At 44.7% G+C, this 19435-nt stretch overlaps 1 protein-coding gene across 1 annotated transcript in view; it reads left to right on the plus strand.

Moving 5' to 3' along the window:
* Positions 1 to 617: 617 nt before the first annotated feature.
* The window catches only part of BRWD3 (bromodomain and WD repeat domain containing 3), a gene marked incomplete at both ends in the record, with an annotated part of 56183 nt that continues 37365 nt past the window's right edge, over positions 618 to 19435 (plus strand). The window contains 6 exons of the mRNA XM_082003990.1: positions 618 to 654; positions 744 to 802; positions 947 to 976; positions 1283 to 1342; positions 9712 to 9862; positions 12489 to 12587. Coding sequence (XP_081860116.1) covers positions 618 to 654; positions 744 to 802; positions 947 to 976; positions 1283 to 1342; positions 9712 to 9862; positions 12489 to 12587 — 436 coding nt within the window. The remainder of the gene's footprint in view (positions 655 to 743; positions 803 to 946; positions 977 to 1282; positions 1343 to 9711; positions 9863 to 12488; positions 12588 to 19435) is intronic.

Below are 19435 nucleotides of genomic sequence, written 5' to 3' on the forward strand. Positions count from 1 at the left end.
CACGCGTGGGCTCCCTGCCCCTACCCGCCGAATCCCTGCTCTTTCTTTTAAAAACGAATTCTTCCGCGGGTCTCCGCTTCCCAGCCGCTGCCCGGCAGGACGCCGCCGCGAGGCCCCGCAGCTCCGACGCAGGGCCCGGGCGGGCCGAGGCCGGGCGGCGCTGCTGGGCGGCCAGATTCGCCCCCTCCCGTCACGACGGCGGCGACCCGGGCAAGGAGGGCACAAGCCCCGGGCGCGGCCCAACCGCCGCTACCCCGAGCCTCCGTCCGGAAGTGCCGCCTGACGCGCGAGCACCACGCCCGCTGCGTCACCGCCCGTCCCTTCCGGCCAGGCGCTTCCGCCCCGTCCCCTCCCCGCGCCGCTTCCCCCTCGCGCGAAGCCGCGCACCGCCCCCGTGCGGCGGGCGGCGCGCGCTGCACCCCGCGCGGCCGCTGCCTCTCGGGCCGGGACAGCTATGGGGCGAGCGGCGATGCCATGAGCCCGGGCGAGAGCCGGACCGGGGCCAGCGCCGCGCACGGGCAGCGGGGCCCCTCTATGGGGGCTCGGCCGCAGTAGGAGCGGCGTCTCCCCGGGGCCCGATCCGCCACCTCCCCTCCCCCTCGGGCCTCCTGAGGAGGATGGCGACGGCGGCCGCCCCGACCCAGCTCGAAGCCGGTGGGTATCGCTGGCGGCGGGGGCTGCCCTCCGCCCCGCCGGCCGCCCCCCGCGTTGTAACCGTGTCCCCTTCTCCCGCCCCTCCGCAGAGCTCTACTACCTGATCGCCCGGTTCCTGCAGTCCGGACCCTGCAAGAAATCCGCCCAGGTGAGCGGGGAGCCGGGGGCTCCGGCCGGGCCGGGCGGGCGGGGACGGGCCGGGGCCGCCGCCGGGGGGCGACGGGTGGGGGGGGGCCGCTACGCTGCGGGCGCCGGACTCACGTCCTTTGTGTGTCCGTCCGTCTCTCCCCAGGTGCTGGTGGAGGAGCTGGAGGAGCACCAGGTAAGGCGCCCGCCCCGGCAGGACGGGGGAAGCCCTCGGGACGGGGCGGGGGGGTCGGGGGGTGCCCGGCCCCGTCTAACCCAGCCCATCTCCTCCCGGGGCCCCGGGAGACCCCGCCGGAGGCGCGGGTGCCCCCACTGCGGGTGGCGGGGCCGGGGGCGAGGCTTCTCCTCACCGGGGCGGGCTGGCACCGGCGGGGGATCCCTTCGCTCGCCCGGGGAGGGGTCGCTCGGCGCGGGGTCGGCCGGAGTCTGACGGCCGCCTCCGTCCCCGTCCCGCCTCCCCTTCCCCGTCTCCCTCCCGCAGCTGATCCCCCGGCGCCTGGACTGGCAGGGCAAGGAGCACCGCCGGAGCTTCGAGGACCTGGTGAGCCAAGTTTCACTCCCGACTTCCCCAACAAGTTCCCCCCCCGCCGCCGCCCCCGCCTCGGGCGCCGCTCTCCATCGTTCCCCCCCCCCCCCGCCCGTCCTCCCTGACGGGGGCTGCGGGCTGCGCCCCGCCGAGGCCGCGGCCGCCGCCGGGGGTGCGGAGGGGAGGGAGGCGCGGCGGGGCCGGGCCGGGGGGGACGCGGCGGCGGGGGCTGCTTGGTGCTGACTGACTGCGACGTGCTATTGTGGGGCCGAGAGGGTTATCTGAGGGCACGTACCGGGGCCCGGCGCGGCGAATGGCGCCGCGTCTTACAAGCCGTAAAGCCACGGGAGGCGATGCAAGGAGGCAGCTGATTGGCTGCGGCGCCGTGGAGGAACTGGCAGGGAGGGCGGGATGGGGCGGGGGGGGGCGCGGGGTGCCGGTGCGCCCCCCCGCCCCGTGAACCGCCCCCCCCCCCCGCCGCCCTGCGCGCCCCTTGCCGGCCGACGCTCCTCAGCCAGGGTGGAGGCGGCTCCCCCGCGGCCTGCCGGGCCTTCCCCGCCCGGGGAGGTCGGGGCGCGTCGGCCGGCTTCTGGCAACCCGGCGGCAGCGGCCCCCGCGCCCCCGCCGCCCCACGGGGCGGCGGTTTGACAGGCCCCCGGCCCGGGCTGCCGGCGAGCGGGGCTGACAGGGCCTCGCTTCCCCCCTCCCCGTGCCGGGGGGAAGCGTCAGCGTGGCCGAAACACAGCGGTCCGCGGACGCCCGTGGGCTGGAGGAGGCCGCCGGGAGCGTGTGCCTGTCATGGCCCGGCCCCGGGGGGCGGTGGCGGTGGCGGTGGCGGCGGCCGGGGCAGGCCGGGCGGGGGGATTACATGTCGACGTGCCGCCGGGCCCGTCGCCGGGCAGAGCTGCTGCTCTGCTTCAGGGATTCTTGGCCTGCGGCGGCAGCCGGTGCTGAAACCCTGCTCCTCACTGGGCGGTGGGCCTGCTTTAGTGTGAAAAAGAGGGATATTTTTTTTAGGCGATGTAATGTTGAAACTGTTAAATGCCTATGAAATCTCTGGAGAGGCTACTTCTGCTAGGTGTGAACCCTATCAGTCTCTGTCATTGAGAAAGGTCAGCTTGCCTCTGCACTGCCAAGGGGCCGGGAGCGTGGGGATGGCCGTTCTCCCTTCGCCACCGTGAGACGCGCGTGTTCTTGCCGGCCTCCGCGTGAAAGCGGTGAACTGAGAGGTCATTGCGATTTGTTTCCGAGGCGTGCAGGTGTCTAGGAGCCCTGGGTAATAACGTATGGTGCTGATTTAGGCACTTGGCAGTTGGAATGCTGTAAACTTACCAGTAGCTTTTACAATATTGATATTCTGCATACCTGTGATCATCGCTGTCTCCTCAGCTGGAAGGGATTGAAGTGCGTCCTTGCCTTTCCCATCTCGCACAGTGCAATGGTGATGTGGGATTTTGATATGACTGTTGCTCAAACTGCTTTGTAGCTTGCTCAAGAGTTAAGTTTTCCACTTTAGCAGCATTGTAGAAGCTCAGATGTGGATGGGAGAGCTCCTTGCGTCTAGATGAGACATTGGTACCTGCTGGCTTTCCCTTTCCAACGTGTATTAAGAGTTTAAGATGAACATTATGCTTTGTCATACCTCTTGTGGATAATTCTGGGACTGTATATTGAGTGAACAGACACGGAGTAAGTACTGCATTCAATAAATTTTAATGCTGTATGGTCTTAGAGAATCTGAAACCTAACTACAGGCTGTTTCAGGTTTAGCTTGTGACTGCATGCGGTACCCGAGAGGAATATTAACAGTGGCAGCATGAAGTCTAATTTCAGACATACTGGTTTTGCTTAATCAGTTACATTAACATACACATTTTTTTTCCTTTCATTCTATGGGGCATAAATAAAAAAGCCCAAAACCTCTTTTTTTTTTTTTTTCCCTTGGTCTATTAGGTGACATTGTTGAAACCCTGTACTTTTCTTTAAAATTTCAGAAAGAGGAGACAAACTGTTGTAAAGTGAGGCTTGGAATTAATGGAAAATTGCTTCTCACTGTATAGAATTATCAAAATTAAGTATAAGATTTTTTTCCTCTGTCTTAAACTAATTAACAGTAATCAGTCCTTTTAGATTGCCTTTTTATCTAGTATTATTTAACTGTTTATCATTATTTAGAGTAAGGAACAGGATTATAAATCATTACAGCTAGACAGATTGATGCTAGGTAGGATGAACTGAGCTTCTTTCTATTGATCCTCAGACTGAAGCTTTTCACTGTGGAGGATGTTGGAGAAAGGCCTTTTTTCCTCTCATTGCTTAGGGGTCTGATGTATTTGGAGTTTGAACCTTGGGTGGCATACGATTGTATATTAACCTGAACTATTCGACTTCAGGGCTAGCTAGATGTCTGAATGCGACATTCAGAACAAAGCCAGGGTTGCGAAGAACACAAATCACTCTGGCCTTTGTTTTAATTATCTCAGTCACATAATGAACCAAAACTAAATTATAGTTCGTAGCAATCGGAGATGAAGTTTTTTCTAACTGTTTCTCCTTTTTAACCACTTACTGACAGAAAACCAAATTCAGTTACAATCTCAGCCTAGTGTTGGAATTTACACTGGTCAGGCAGGCCTGAGGTAATTGAACTGGACAAGAGTTTACAAACCCAGAGAAGTCTGATTTATTTATTTATTTATTTTCCCCTTTGTTTGTTTGCTCAACATTCCACTTTGGCAAATCTGACAAAGTAGTTCTTGTTCTACTTGCTGATGTTTCAGGTTTGTTTTCCATTCTCAGTTTGACTGTTCAGGTTGGTGTTGGTATTTTTCAGAAAATACTCTTGCCATTGAGTATGTTGTTATTGCTCTTAGGGCTTTTGGAAACCAAAATCGCCTACTAAGTGACTTTTGTCTAGGGAATGTTTACTCCCACTTCACTCCAGCTTTTAGTCAAGATCTGAAAACTCTCTGCTGAGGTTTCTTTTTCTTTTTTATTTGAACTTGGTCTTTTACTTTAAATGTCAGGTACCGCAAGGCAGAAGAGTAATTTAAAACACACTAGCAAGAATCGTACCTAGTGAGAAAACCCATGTGGAGAACACTAGTTTACGTGTTCCCTTTGTTTTTTCTGCTTATATCCACTTTGGAGTACTTTTTATGTGCCACATGTGGCTGCCTGTCTAGGTAATTGTGCAGGTGGACTCCAAAGCGGTATTTACTTTGCTATTGACTGCTGGTGGTCTTGAGACATGAAACATGTTTGTAAAGGGGAGGGTCCTCACTCTCCTTATGAAGGCCTGAAGTTTGTCAAACTTGCACGCAATTAGTACTCCTATTTTAAATCAACCGTAGCAGTTCAATGTGGAGTCAGCTGTTGTACAGACGAGTCAAGCTGAACGAACTCAGATTATCAGAAGCGTCTCCCGTGGACTGCTGTTTGAAATTATCTTTTTTTATTCCTGATAAAGATGACTGGCTCTGGTCTGGTTTTCAAGAACTTTTTGATGGGCTGTCTCTTCTGGCTCAGCCTGTTTTGGTCTTTGTGCTGAAGATATGTATAATTTCAGGAAAAACAGAAAACCAGCTAGTGTTGGTCAGTGGAGAATTTGCATCCGTGAACGGCTGTGCTGGTATGGAACAGCTTATGGGATTTGGCTTTGAGTTTCTGCCTTGCCCATCTGCATTGATTTAAAACTAGCTATGAGTCTGAGGTGCTGTTATTTATAGATATTGCCAATCCCAGCATTAGCAGCAGAGAGATGTTACGGTTTTGTCACCTCAGGAAAATGTCATCGGATAGTATGGTAGTTCCAACCCATGTTCTCTGGGGAAACCAAGTGGATAATGGCTTTTTAAATTCACGTGGGCTTGTGTATGTTGGCGTCTTGTGCAAATCCAGTATCTGAGCTTCCTTCTGCCGAGATTCCATATTTGAGGTCTTGAGTAATTTCCTGCTTGCTCAGCCGCCTTGGTCCTCTTGGTCTGCTCTGCTGCTTTTTGATGCAGTTGTCAATTGATTCTTAATTGATTGTTATTTTGGCAAGTGAGGGAAGCGTCGTAGAGGTTAGAAATCTGCTGCTGATGCACAACTGCCTGCCTGCCTGCCCACGGCGGACTGGGTATGAAGGAGCCTTCAAAGTTCTGCGTTGCTGCCTGCGTTTGCTGCCATTCTGCAGCACATGCATCAAATTCAGTCTGTGCTTTGAAGCAATGTTTCCCTGGGCTTCCCAAAAGAGTTGTTTCGGAGGTATCTGGTTCCGATCCCTGGGAAGACAGACATCTTGTTATAAGTAGTAATCACAAAGAGTCTTTTTTTGTTTGTCTCCTGTTTATTGAAACCTTCCTTGGAGGAGAAATTGTCTGCAGTCAGATTTTTTTTTTTTCTTTTTTAAAGAATGGATTCACTTTACCCAATTCTTGAAAGTTTTTATATCCATAAGACCTGTATGGTTACTGTGTCAGAGAAGTCTTCCGTGGTACTGCGGTGTTCTGGTGTTCTCACATTTTAACCTTTATAGAGTCTTTTACATCTTAAGGCAACAGAACGTTTTCCTCTCTATAATTTATCCCAGTGTGCAGAACTTGCTCTCCCTTAGCACATTTTCAGCTCTTCTGTGTTATTTTAACACACTCTTTTAAAGGCTCTTGTTAAGCATGTTTTTGGCCTCCATTACTCATCTCTATTTTTTCTCATTTTCTAATTATTTTCTAAAATATTCTCTAATATTCTAAAAATATTTTCTAATATATTTGAGGAGGTGATAATATCCTTGCTTGTTATTTCATTTTGCTGTGTGGGGTTTGGACTAGCATACACTAAGGGGTTTGACTATAACTGATGCTAAGCTTTGCCTTTTTCCTTCCTTCTTTTAACGAAAATCTGATTTGGGAGAGTTAGTTTTTCTCAGCTGTATGTTTGCAGCTTCATGTTTTGGAAAGATACTTAAAATCCATTTACAGCTAGCTCATGCAGAGGTGAAAGAAAGGATATTTGTTTCAAATTCTTTTGGGAACCTGAAAATAGAATTGTTTGTTTTGCTCTGGTCTGGTGGATAAAATTCCAGCATTTTATCTGGAAGTTATTACAGAAAAAAATCTCAAGGAGAATTTGCTGCTATTGCTGCCTGCCTATGTGGCTGTTTGGTAATAACAACAGTGATAATATTCTGATTAAGGTCCACTTATTTGTGCTGTTCTGCCTTGTAGAAACATGAAAATTTGCAGGGAAAGAAGCGTGATACAGCCTTTCTTCCGTAGTATGGCATGGTTCTGATTGCAGGTGGCAAATCCGGTGAGCAGGGCACGTTAATAAAGTCACTTCACTATGTGCCTGGTCTGTGCAATATGCTCCGCATTAAATGTCCCTTAGAAAAGTTTACAATCTAATAAAACTGTGCACTAAAATCTAGATGCTTCAGCAGCTCACTTGTGCCAATTTAACTCTGGCTCCGTGATGTATTTGCCAACTTTTCTGGTCTGGGCAGCGATCAAGCAGATGTCTGGTGTCCTGAGCTGCTTAACATCTGGGTGTCCCAGGTAAATTACCACCAGGCATGTGCAGATAATTGCCACGTGCTCCGTGAGTCTGGTGCGTCCGTCTTGCATCTTTGGAGGTTGGTCGGTCCACACATATGTTGATGTTAGCTCTCTTTGCTGTTTTTTATAAAACTGTGGCTTAATCTGCAGATCTTTAAGCGACAAAGTCCCTTTCCGTTTCTGAGTAGATGCACGGAGTTCATCAGGACTGCTTGTCGAATAACTTGTGCTCCACAGCAGAGTATTTGCTGTCAGGCTTAATTCAGCATCTCTCTCTAGGTACAGAGTAGTGGTGATACGTCAAAAACAGCGTGCCCCTGAGTGAAAAGGGAAGTGTTTTGCTGCATTACGCTAGGAGAATGGTTTGGACTTTCTGAGAAATTTTTGTTTTCCAAAGAGAATGGTGTGGTTTGGTTTTTTCCTACTCTAAAAGTAAAACGTGAAATTCCATAGCTTCTGGATTGGTTACTCTTTTTCTTTTTAATCTTTTAATCTTAAGCTTGATAAATTGCTAGAATTGGCAATTGTTGACTGAGAAGCATGTTACTAATTATCAGAGATGTAAAAAAGAATTTAATACCCAGATTTTATTAAATTGCAGATTCTCTCTCTAGAACTGCCTTTGCTTCAGATCCTTTCAGATCCCTTACATACTGAAGGGAGGCTAGCGCAGGATAATAAAATATTTTGTAGCATTAACACATAGCATTTCAGGAATGAGTAGGAATGATAGGCAAATACAAAAGTTCAGATAATCTTTTTATCCCATTTTGACTTCTGTTATATCATGTAATTTCCGATGAAAGAGAACTCATGCTTATATACTGAACTTCACTGGCTGCACAGTTGGGAAGGTACCAATATAATTTTGGAACTGTATGATTTTTGGAAAAAGAAAAGTTAGAATGGCTGGAGAAACCAGTTAGTGCAATGGAGAGAGCATTCATGGAGTCATTTGCTGATGCTCACAATATGAAAAGTCGTGGAATGGGACCATGTTAATGCAGTCATCGTGTTTCTCTTTCCTGGAGAGGTAGGATTCTTCTGTTTCCATCAAAAGGCCAGAGCCTGTCTCTGTCCTGTAAGAGTTTCCGTTCAGATTGGAAGAGTTTTTGGTTGGTTTAGTTGAATGATAAATTTGTGTATATTATGAAAAAAGCCTTTCCTTTTTTTGATTAAAAGCTTGTTTGTGGGATGGTGTTGATCCTGTGTGTGATGCAGGTGATTACATTATACAACACATGACTCACTGCGTTGAGCCCAGAAGCACCACTGCTGTTGCCCAGTTGGAACGAATGATTTCCCAATGACATGTAGTAATAATCTGCTTGATGACGTAGTTCAGTGAACAATGTTTTGGCAGCAGGTCTGAGCAAAGTACCTACCTTTTCCTCCTTCCCGATGCATGCCGCTCCTTCCGGTGTGCTGGGGCAGGAGCTGGGCGTATCTTTGGGGTCCGGGTGGGCCGGATACCTGGGCCTGTCTGATGATGCTCTGCTGCTGAAAGAAACGGTCCTGTTCCTTGCTTTCCACTAGCTCTGATGCTTCTCTGAATCACAGTCAGTTTTGCTAAACCTGGCAGAAAACCTTTTCCTTCTTTTGTTGGGTGAACGTTCCTAGCCAGGGCAGCGGAAACGGCTCCCTCCGCGGTGGAGGAGCACCGGAGCTGATGCAGCAGGGAGCTTGCTCATGGTTTTAGCCCAACTGGGGAACGCGCTGGCTCACTGCAGCTGCACAAACACTTGTCCTGCCCTGCCGGGAGGGAACTGCATGGGTGGTGAGCACACACAGCCCTGTCACCCCTGTTGGCCTGTGACTGGACATATTAGAAGTGGTCATGTAGGAGAGAGCGGTGTGTGCAGGCACATGCCTGCTATTATTTCTTTACAATGCACACTGTTCTGGCCTTTTCAGGTCCGCTTTAGTATTATTTGGCGTTAGTTTGTGGCTTGGTAAAACAAAAAAACTGGTTTATGACAATCTCTTTATTCATAATGCAACGGATACAAAAGTTGTAAGTAGTTCTAATCCAACTATTTTTTCCACCTTCAATCACAGGTACTTAAGAGCTGAGTGACCTGTTATAGTTAATCTTTAAAAAGGAGATGGATGTGGCGGTATGTCCTGTGTTGAAGGAGCTAAATAAGCTCTGATGTTGAGTTTCTGCTGCCAACTCGTAAATACAGCAGAAGTCAGGCAAGTGCAGGACATTGTAGATAATGAAGCACAATTTATTTGCTGTTCGAACAGACTGTCGGAAAAACTATTGTCTCTCCATAGAAAACAGTCTCGGTCTAAAGGGGAAAAGGAAGAATGTTGAGATGACAAATTAGGAGCCTACACGTGGATCTTAAACATACCGATTCCTAATAGCTAAAAACTGGAGACCGGGTATTGCTTTTAGGGTAATCTTCAGGGTTTTTAGGCTTTAGCACATCTGCTTTTTCCAGTAATGTGAGTGTCTGGCAAGGCTGTTTCAGCTAAGCAAGAAAGGTGAAAAGAATGAACTGAAGGGTAAAAAAGACTTTAAAAAAGCTCCCCAGGCAATACTTACTTTGATCAGAGTACTGCACTGGGAACTGTGAGTTTCAGGGATTTTTTGTTTGTTATTAAGGAGTATCCCAAATTACACCTGTAGCTACTACCACCTGGAATTTCTGGTCTGACTTTTTCAACGCTCCATGTCACTTTAAAAGACATCTTTGGTGTGATTACTTTTGAGTTTTTTTTCACGGGTTTAGACTTGATTTCAGTAACGTTAACACTTGAATATGAACCAAACAAAGAAATACCAGTAGAAACAAGAATAAGACAATTTTCAAACATCTGCATTATTTATATGTTTAGGTGGCTGTCAATGCACACATCCCTCCGGATTATCTTCTTAGGATCTGTGAGAGACTTGGACCCCTTTTAGACAAGGAAATCCCACAGAGTGTCCTAGGTGTGCAGACTTTGCTAGGTGTCGGGCGCCAGTCTCTATTAAGGGCAGCAAAAGGTAAGATTCTCAATTTACGTGTGATTGAATTTTACTTTAATGATCAAAAACTCTTTTGTTTTGCTTCATGTTGTGGTATCTGTGTGTGTTTGAATGAACCCTGGTTTGTCTTCTGTGCTTGTCAGCTTTCTTGTTGCAGTCTTGCTAAAATGCAGTTGTTGCTGGCCCTGTTACGCATGTTTCCTTGGTTGAAAATGCCATCTTAAGCAGCTCTTGCCTACAGTTGCCTGATCTTGTTACTTGCTTCCTCTGCCTTCCCTCCCCAGCATGTTGGACTGGTGTTTGTGTAAACGGTGTGATGAACTGGATTCGAGATTTGATCGATCTGAAAAATAGCCTCTTTCTTCATGTACATGTACACATGCCTGTGTCTGAAATAATCCAGCAGTCTATCTACTTTGCTGGGCTATTTTTCAGGCTGATTTGTTCCATTATTTGGTTCCCTGGCCATGCAGACTGGTGTGTCAGCTTGAACAGCTGGGTGGCACTTGGGGCAGCATTTAGAAGGTGGGAGAAAGTGAGACTGATTCTTCAGTGACAATTCCTGCTTGTCCTTGCTTAAAGTTAATTTGAAAGAAAGCCCCCATTCCTTTAATGAATAGAGCAGGAGTCCAATTCCTTTTGAAAAACTGCTCTGCTTGAGGTAATGATCCTGAGAGCACAGTTTTGTGTTACAACTAAACAGATCTGAGAGCCATCTGCTATTGAAAAGAGTGGTTCCTCCCTTCCCTCCTCACTCTGTGCCCCTGCCACTTCCTCCCCGTAGGAGCCAGAACTTACTTGATCTGTGATCTGCTGATTCAGAGAGCTAAAACCTTGCAAAATTTGTTATTGCTACTGTAGTGAATTAAATTAGCTCGTGGAAGGGTCAGAGTGCTGGATGTGACACAGGCAGCAGGAGCATCGCTCTGGGAGAGGAGGAGGGATGGGAGAGCAGGATCTTCCTGTTCCAGTGGCAGCTGAACATGTAATTTACCGCATCCTGTGAAGTTATGCTGTGATGCTGTCCTGGTTTCAGCCAGGATAGAGTTAATTGTCTTCATAGAAGCTAGTGTGAGGCTATGTTTTGGATTTGGGATGAGAAAATGTTGATAACGTGCTAGCCTCACACTAGCTTCTCCGAAGAACATTAACTCTGTCCTGGCTGAAACCAGGACAGATGCTAACAAGGACTATAGCATTCTGCTGATCCACTGGATATCACCTGGAGGGATACGCTGTTTGCAAACACATTTCCTTACGCAAAGTTTTGGGACCGAGTCTTGTTTTGCTTATGCTTTGCTATAATTGGGTGAAGGATCTCAGGTTTGCACGGAGGCCTGCAGAGAAACAATCCTTCATTTCACATTCAGTTTGTATCTTAGAAGAAAACAGCAGCAAAATATAAGGAGAAAATAAACATTTTTGTGCAGAAAAACAGAAGTTTCTTAGGTGAATTAGGGGACAGAGGCTAAATGAGTCACTGAAAGATGTAGTGCTTCCTAAGCTGTGTGATAAATTTATTGCAAAGACATTTCTACTAGTTTTATGGTGGGGTTTTTTCCCCTTCAGAAGCAGGTGCTGTGACATTGTGCCATTTGGTGTGTAAACCACACTCACTAATATGGAACAGCATACCTTTTTCAAAGTTGATACACATGGATTTCCGCTTCCCCTAGTTCTGTATCAATATGAAGTTTCCATTTACCATTAGTATTTATAGTTATTTTGATCTATTTTAGAAACTATGAATGCTATTTTTTGATGTGTATCATTGTAATCCTCAGTTTGGGTTTTAATCAGGAGGTGCTCTCAGGAGTCTCTTTCAGTCACTTAAGCTTGGGCACTTCATATTCAGAGATCTAAATGGTGATATACAGATCCACCAATCTGTGGCACTATCCTTCTGTTTCCGTCCTTATTCACCGTGGAAGCTCATTTCTCTCCTTCCAGATGGCCAGAAATGGAAGAAGTCCAGGTCTAATTTCTGAGGCACCCTGAACAGTCTCAGAAAAATCACTATTGTTCTAGAGAGAAGGCTTTCTGAGGCCAGTTGGCAGCAGATAGCTGGAGAGCCTTTAAAGAGAAGAGTCTTCATTTTAAAAACAATGTTTTTGGGGGGGGGTTGAGGTGCAGAGGAGAATCTGAAAGGAAGGCATATTGCCACCAATTGCAGGAAAACAGATTTATTGGGGAAAAAAAAATCTCACTTCTCCCACATCCAGGGAGCAAATGTGTGTGTGTGTGTGTATATGCGTATTCTCAAATGTACAGTTCATAAGGAGAGGTCCTGTATGCGTTGGGATTGCAGAAGGACTAAAACCACACCAAAATTCAGTGCTGCGTCAATACAAAGTGAACCCACCTTTTCCATTCTATTTTTCTTTCCATCAGTTTAGGCTCCCTACTCACCAAAATGAAGCAAAATTAAGCTGAAACCACCTACAGTCATATTGCTTAGGAACTAGAAATCAGAGTAACAGTCTTGTTTAAGTGTTAGATCTCTGACAAACTTATTTTAAAAGACAAATCTTATTTTGGGATGCTGGGAGTGGTGCTTGATGCTCTTGACTCTAAGAAGAACAGGTCAGTTAGACTCGATTGGGCTGATTGTTTCACTAACCCGCTGTTAATTTTGCTGGTACAGACTTCAGACATACACTATGGAAAGGATCTGCATTTGCAGCTCTTCACAGAGGCCGGCCTCCCGAACTACCTGTAAATTATGGGAAACCACCAAACGTGGGTGAGTTTTGAAACATACGTAAGGTGTTTTTTTCTTCTCTGTATTTTTATTACTGTTCCAGCTGAAAATTACTTTTGCTGACTGCAACATTACTATGAGTTTGCATTATTGGGTTTTTTTTGACGTTTCACTGTGAATTAGTCTAAAAAAGGTTTCTCGCTGACAATAGAATAACCCCTTTTGTATTACTCAGGCCTGGATCTTCCATAATGTGTGTACACACGTTAAAATGTTGTGGCCACGTTGAAAAGCTTTGCACATGAACTTCCTGTTTGGAAGGCAACGTGCTTGAGTATTGTTTTATCATACACCTACTTAATATGTACATATGCTTGTAAGATTGAATAGGCATGGTCACAGGAGCACGTAGACAATCTTTTCACTCAGGAGTCTTAGCCAGAACAAAGCGCCTGGCTCCCAGCGAACTTTTTTGAGTCAAGAATTTCTTTTTAGGTTGATTATGACAAAAAACAGACTGCTTACAACATCCCTGTTCGAAAAGGAAATAATCACCAAACCAACATTCGTGTTACTTCAATTTCAGTTGTTCACACAGTTAGATAAAGAACTTGTATAAAACTCAGATGCCTATAGGCATTCAGCATACATAGTAAGAGCTGCTCTGTTTTGCTTAAACTGAAAAGTATTTTCCTTATACGGTCTGAACTTTCATTAACCATTTCTATAGCAAACAAATTCGATTCTTGCAGGTGTAACTATAAGTCCTGTTGGTCATCATTTGTTTTCTTATTAGGGTATTTTATCCGTGTTTATGTGTGTTTGTGCAAATGCGTGGGCTTTTCCTGCTTTGCTAGGAGATGCATTCACATACATTTCTCCCATCCCTTTGGAGATGCAGGGATGATGGTGGCAGTCTTCTCTTTCTGCCGTGTCTCTTCCTCTGTTTGTACTTCTGCACTTTCTCACTACTAAAAATTAATCTTTGTCAGACACGAAAGTGCCGACGCCTGGGCTGTTTGTGGTTGAAATCGATAGCACGCTTTGCGTAAGGTCTGTGGTGGTGTGGCAGGAGCGTGATGGAGTAGCAAAGTTAATTATGGGTCTTTTGTATGAAAAAGAAATGGATATTTGCCTGGAACTAGTGCATAGGGAACAATTACATTAGTATATTTCCTGCTTTTGTCAGATGATTTATGAGTCTTAATGTGGACATTAAAAAAGAAAACTATTTCCATACATTAGTATGGTTACTTCTGTACATGTCTATGTATTTATTCTTTTAGGCTGTTTCTGCAGTTACTTTTTTGTTCACAGTTGGGCTGATGGATTGCTGATAGGCTAGATTATGGATTTATTGCACAGGCTCAACTTCTATCGTTATACTTCTATAAGGGCTCCTGGGCCAATTCTTTCAGAAGAGAAGAATCAGGTGGCATGTTTTTGGGATGTGCAGTGTTATTAATGAACCGTACTAGCAGATTGGCCTTCAGCATTTGTCGTGCTTTCCTGACAAAGGTTTGTGCTGCCTGCTTGGTGACTATTCAGTGACTTAGAGAACAGAATGATTTGTTGATTTTGGTGTTTTCCTATGAATTGTTATTTAAGAAATGCAAAGGTGTTATATGGCAAATGATCTTTTATAGACAGGAATTAATTTTTGTAAGTGGAAGTCGCAAAATTCTTCTGTGTATATTTGTGCAAAGTGGGTGGTTTTTTCTGGCGAGTAGTGACAGCCACATTTGCTGCAGTGTCTGTGTGTTGTTTTAAAATACAAGACGAAGAAGTGTGCCCAACCTCTTTAATATTTCAGCATAATTGTGAATTCCCATGGTGTGCTGGCTTAGTACTGTGCAGGCTTAGTCAGATTGAGTTTTCTGGAATTACTTGCTCAAGTAGTTGGGCTGAAGTAGTAGACACCCATAATAATAACGTGTATTCATGAGTGAGATTAAATGATTGTGTAATTACCTGTGTAGACAGGTAAATAAGATGTAGAACTAGCAGCTAAAAGTATTCTTATATCCTTTCCCTCCCAATGATAAAGATTTAAGCTTGCCACCATAAGTGGGTTTTTCAGCTGCAAGAATGGGATTACTTGTGGTTACCCTCCCAGCTGGAAGAGTCGGTAGCTGCAGTGGTTTGCCTTTCCATCTGAATGGGGTTGGGATGGGACCTTGTGATCTGTACTCCAGAATTTTTATTTTGGTCATGCACAGTGGACCTGGAGCAAGAAATCAGTCTTGCCTTTTCCCAGCACGTTTGTGCAGAGATGGAAATCTTCTGGCTGGGGGAGTATCTGAGAAAGTGCTGACCTGTGGAAGTTGTTCTCACAAAGTGTTGTTTGTGTGTTGAGACTTGAAGGTCTGTGGTGGTTTGCTGGGGGAAGAGAGGGGGAGAAAATGCTCTCATAGCTTTCTGATGCTGACAGCATAACGCAGTGAATATGGTGAGAATGGTCTTTTGGACTGTTTCTTTGCAGGTTTTGGACTAGTGGTATGTTTAGGACTCCCCTCTGTGCTCTTTCAGTCAGAAAATGGAAAGATTGGTCATACAGTACCTCAGCAATGGGATTTACTCACATATGATAAATCTGCTTTGGAATACTACTTCAGTTTTGTCAGAGACTTTTTTTTTTTTTCAGGCAACACAAAGTAGATTAGAAAGAAGATTGCTTTCCCTCTTCAGTTGATTACTAGAGCTATTTTAACCAGAGTATGAAAATCTTTATGTGGGTAACTGTTAGTGAAAAGAACACAAAATTTGGAACCAGAAAGTTCATAGCATAGTCTCAGTAAACAAGCAGTTCAGCTGTATGGAAACTTACAGTCAAGGTGGTGCAGCTACCTTAGGCCTGCCAAATAGCAGTGCTCTGATGAGGTCAGAAAATCAATGATGTGCCTCTGCTGTAAAGGAGTTCCATGAGGTCAGCAGCTATGAAAGCTGGAACACTTTGTTCTTTTGGTGCTTTTGCTGGGTCTAGCTGTCTTTGTGGCCACACTTCCAGACTCTGAGAAGCGTATTTTGCATGTGTGAGCCACCTGTGTTTATTCCCCAGTGTTCTTATGAATTTCCAACTTCTGTTTCTTCTGCACACTGTGAGTGGTACCAAATCTTCATGCTTGATCAGGCCCCATGATGAGGTCACAGCTTAGTCACCACATGTCTTGGCTATGTAAAATATTATGTCCTCATTAGGAAGCTATAGTGCTTATTTCAGAGGGTAAAATAGTATGTTGTGAAGCCATGACCCCTAATATTAGAGAGACTATTTTTAAAACAAACGTTTGTATTGGTATGCTGTTTTGTATTTTTGCTTGCAAAAAATGGAGCGAGGCAAGGGTTTATAGGGAGAGGAAGAATTCAAGCAGTTTTTAAACTGCTGCAGCTAGGTGACTTTGTCCATGCTGAAGTGTTTTAATTCCTTCTGAAGTTGTGACTTATCTTTGAAATTTGTGATGCCTGATGACTGTTTTTTAAATTTTGTTTGCACTGATGGGTTATTGTTGCAGGGTTTTGGTTTCATCTTTCCTAAGTGAGCTTTCTTGCAAGGGTTTTACATTTGTGCTGTTATCTCTAGTAGAATGGATTGTGATTTAAAAATTACTGTGGTACAGTGTATGTGACTCCCCTCTGCCCCCTGCAACTGTGCTCATATTTGCACAAAGGTCTGTAAAGCTTCAAGGACCAAGGACTGTGAGAAAGAAACAGAAAAATGCGTGCATTTAACGACATCACCCTCAGTTAGTACTACAGGTTGGTAGTTCGAGGAGGCAGTAGTGTACGTCTGTAAGCCCAGGCTTTGCCCAGCGTGCGGGAGCTGGCTGTGCTGATGCTGAGGCCAGAGCAGGTTACTCCCAGCACAGGCTAAGAGAGAGAAAACCCACCTCTCACGACAGCGTCGGTGGCATCTCTGCAGCTCGGCAGCAGTCATTTCAGGGGCTGGAAGTGAAGACCTTCATCTGAGAAGGTGGCCTTTCCATTTGTGGACAAAACTAACTCACTTTTCTTAATAAGAAGACTAGATATGCTCAGTTTTTAAGTGAAATAACATCAATACAGGTTTGAAAGTTTGTTGTTTTTTTCCCCCCTGGCAGGAAATTGTGAGGGGGTAGACTTGGCAGCCGTTATGTCCAGTATGGCATGAATTACAGCAGCTAATCAGATAGGCTGCTAAAAGTTTTTAGGGCTACTATGTTGCTAATTCTCTGTGTGGGAATCGGGGCTTTTTTAATGCTTTTAGGCTTTATAAGTACAATAACTTCATTGTACCGAAGAAAGCAAACTTCACGGGGCTTTTTATCATGTGTGGGTAATTCCCTGTTTAAATATTGTGTATTAATCTTCTACCAAAAGAAAAAAGAGAACTGGAATTGAGGATGTTTGGTTTGTTCTGTGGGGGATTTTTACATTGCAGTTTCTTTGAAGGCAGTGATAGTTTATGAAGTGTGGGAAGACAAAGATCTCAATCACAGCTTTGTGTATGTGCCATACTTTTCTGGCATACCCGAAGCATTTTTATGGTGAGGATCAGATACATTGAATACTTGCTACTTTTTGTTCAAAGATGCTGTTGCTTTGATAAAGATGATGTTCCTTATGGCACAACAGTAGTTCTGTATTTCTCTGAAACTTATGACTGAAGCATTTCATAAGCAGTACTTTTTATTTTTTAATTATCCATGAGAGAGAGAGGACTCTTGTCCCCATTGTGCAAATAGGTAAATAGACACGGAAAAAAAGTGAAATTACCTTCATATCCTCTGAAGCTGAACTAATTGCAAGTCTGGGAATTGACTGGAAAAGTTAGGTGTCGAGTGCCAAATGAAAGGTTTTGTGAGTTAGGTGCCTGATGGTTCATGATACCTTTTAGTGTTTCCTTTGTGTGATTTACAACAAACAGCAGTGGTAAATTTTCAGAAGGATTGCATGGGAACACCGTAATACACAGAAAGTATTGTGATTATTTGGAATATTCTTGAAATGTGAGTATACCTTTTTGATTCACACAGTTCTTTGTGTGGTTAAAAAAATGTTCAAAGCCATTTGAAATTGTTGGAAGGCAGATATGCTGTTATTATCTATTTAAATGGTTTAAGCACTGCAAGGCACAACAGAATGACCATGTTGCTAAATGACTACATCTCTGTGTTGGCATAACATTGGCTACAGTGTGGGGGGAAAGGGAGAAGTAATGTTTTTAAGAACTTGGCTTTTAAGCTGGCATACTTAAATAGTAAATAAAATAATGCGTAGGCAAACCTGATGGTACCTTTGTACAGCATTTATCACTATGAGATCTGTGTACCCTCCTGTAAGATGTGGGAAAAAGGGTTAAAGATTTCATTTTTACTTTGCTAGGGAAGACAGCTTTCATTTAACAGTTCCTGTATAATATCAGGTATCAACTGAATAGTAGGTAGATAGTAAATGAATTTGATTTAGTGTGTTTTGTTTTTTTAGTACTGATGAGTATGTGTTTTTACATGAAAAACAAATATTGACTGAAGATAAGGTCATGGTGGGAGCCTGATGTCTTTTGCAAGCATCTACACCTTTTATGCAACTTTTTTTTCTAGTATGTAGTGTTTCGATTGCATTGAGTGATTAAAAATAGTCCACATTTCAGAGCACAAAATTGAGAAACAAAAATACTTTCTGTAAGTCTGGAAAGAATTTTTTTTCCTTTCCCATTTATCGCTCTGCTTGCGTACAAATGCCTCAATCTTACAAATGTACAGAAGTGTGTTACGGGTTAGTAGCCCTTTGAAATGATGCTTCTTGACTTTGTAGAGTTCGTTTTAACATACTCCATAATCTTTTTTTGTGTAGATAGGCAATGGCATGGTGATGCAATTAAGAAAATGGGTCAAGTTGTTCACTATACTTTTAAACGAAAGGATTGAAAGGCACTAAAGAGCTTCTTCAATGTGCAGTAGACAAGATAAGAGGTTTCTTCAGGGAGCCTGTTATCACAAGGAGTCAGCAAAACCCACGAATCGAGCAATGTTAGATCTTTAAGTACCATTGAAAAAAACCTCTCAAAACTTTCAAATCAAAAGTTCAAGTGGTATAAATTAGGATAGGTAAAATTAAATACCCCAAATGCTCTCAAATTATGCATCAAATCAAAGATTAGAATTGGGATCTTTCTGTATTCCACAGCCATAACGATCTTCGTTCGGTGGTGTGTGTCCCAGCAAAGGCACATACGTGCCTGTTTTCTCCTTTTCTTGTCTAGTGGAATGAGACGTAGTTATCATCAGTGAAACTGCTAACAGTGCTTTTTTTACATGATGTTTTTGTGCATTTTGATTTCAGGCTGTTCTTGTAAGGACTCCTAGGTACAGCAATATGGAATAATTTGTTGTTGCAGTTTTTTCTTGTGCGTGCCATTCTTTTGAGTGGGGCTTTTTCCATCGGTGCCACATATTTCTTATTCTTCAGTTACATTGTCATAGAAATGCAACGCTGCTGCTACTTAAAATGAGAGAGGTTGTGTGAAGACCATTGACTGTGGCGTATGATCTGGAACCCATTCCAAAGAAAGATTTTTATCACAAAAAAAGCACTTAAAATAAACTATTATTGTACTCCAAAAATATATTTGTTGTAATTGTGATAAGGAAATTAGATGTTACTAATATCAAGTTTTCCAAATCCATATAGAATAAATGTATCTGTTGGCTGTCCATGAATTGAACACTTGGGATAACTTCTAGTTGTGATAGGAACTCTTTTATTTTGCTTTAATTTTTGTATAAGAAAGCAGGTGCAGTGTGGGGTGCAGTAAGTATTGAAAGGCTTCATCAGGAGTGGGCTTTCTTTTTACAAGACTGTACAGAATGTTCTGATAAGCTGGGAGAGGCTCAGATTTATGGATTATAATA

This window comes from Phaethon aethereus (assembly GCF_964289735.1).
Source record: "Phaethon aethereus genome assembly, chromosome: 10".
Lineage (NCBI taxonomy): Eukaryota > Metazoa > Chordata > Aves > Phaethontiformes > Phaethontidae > Phaethon > Phaethon aethereus.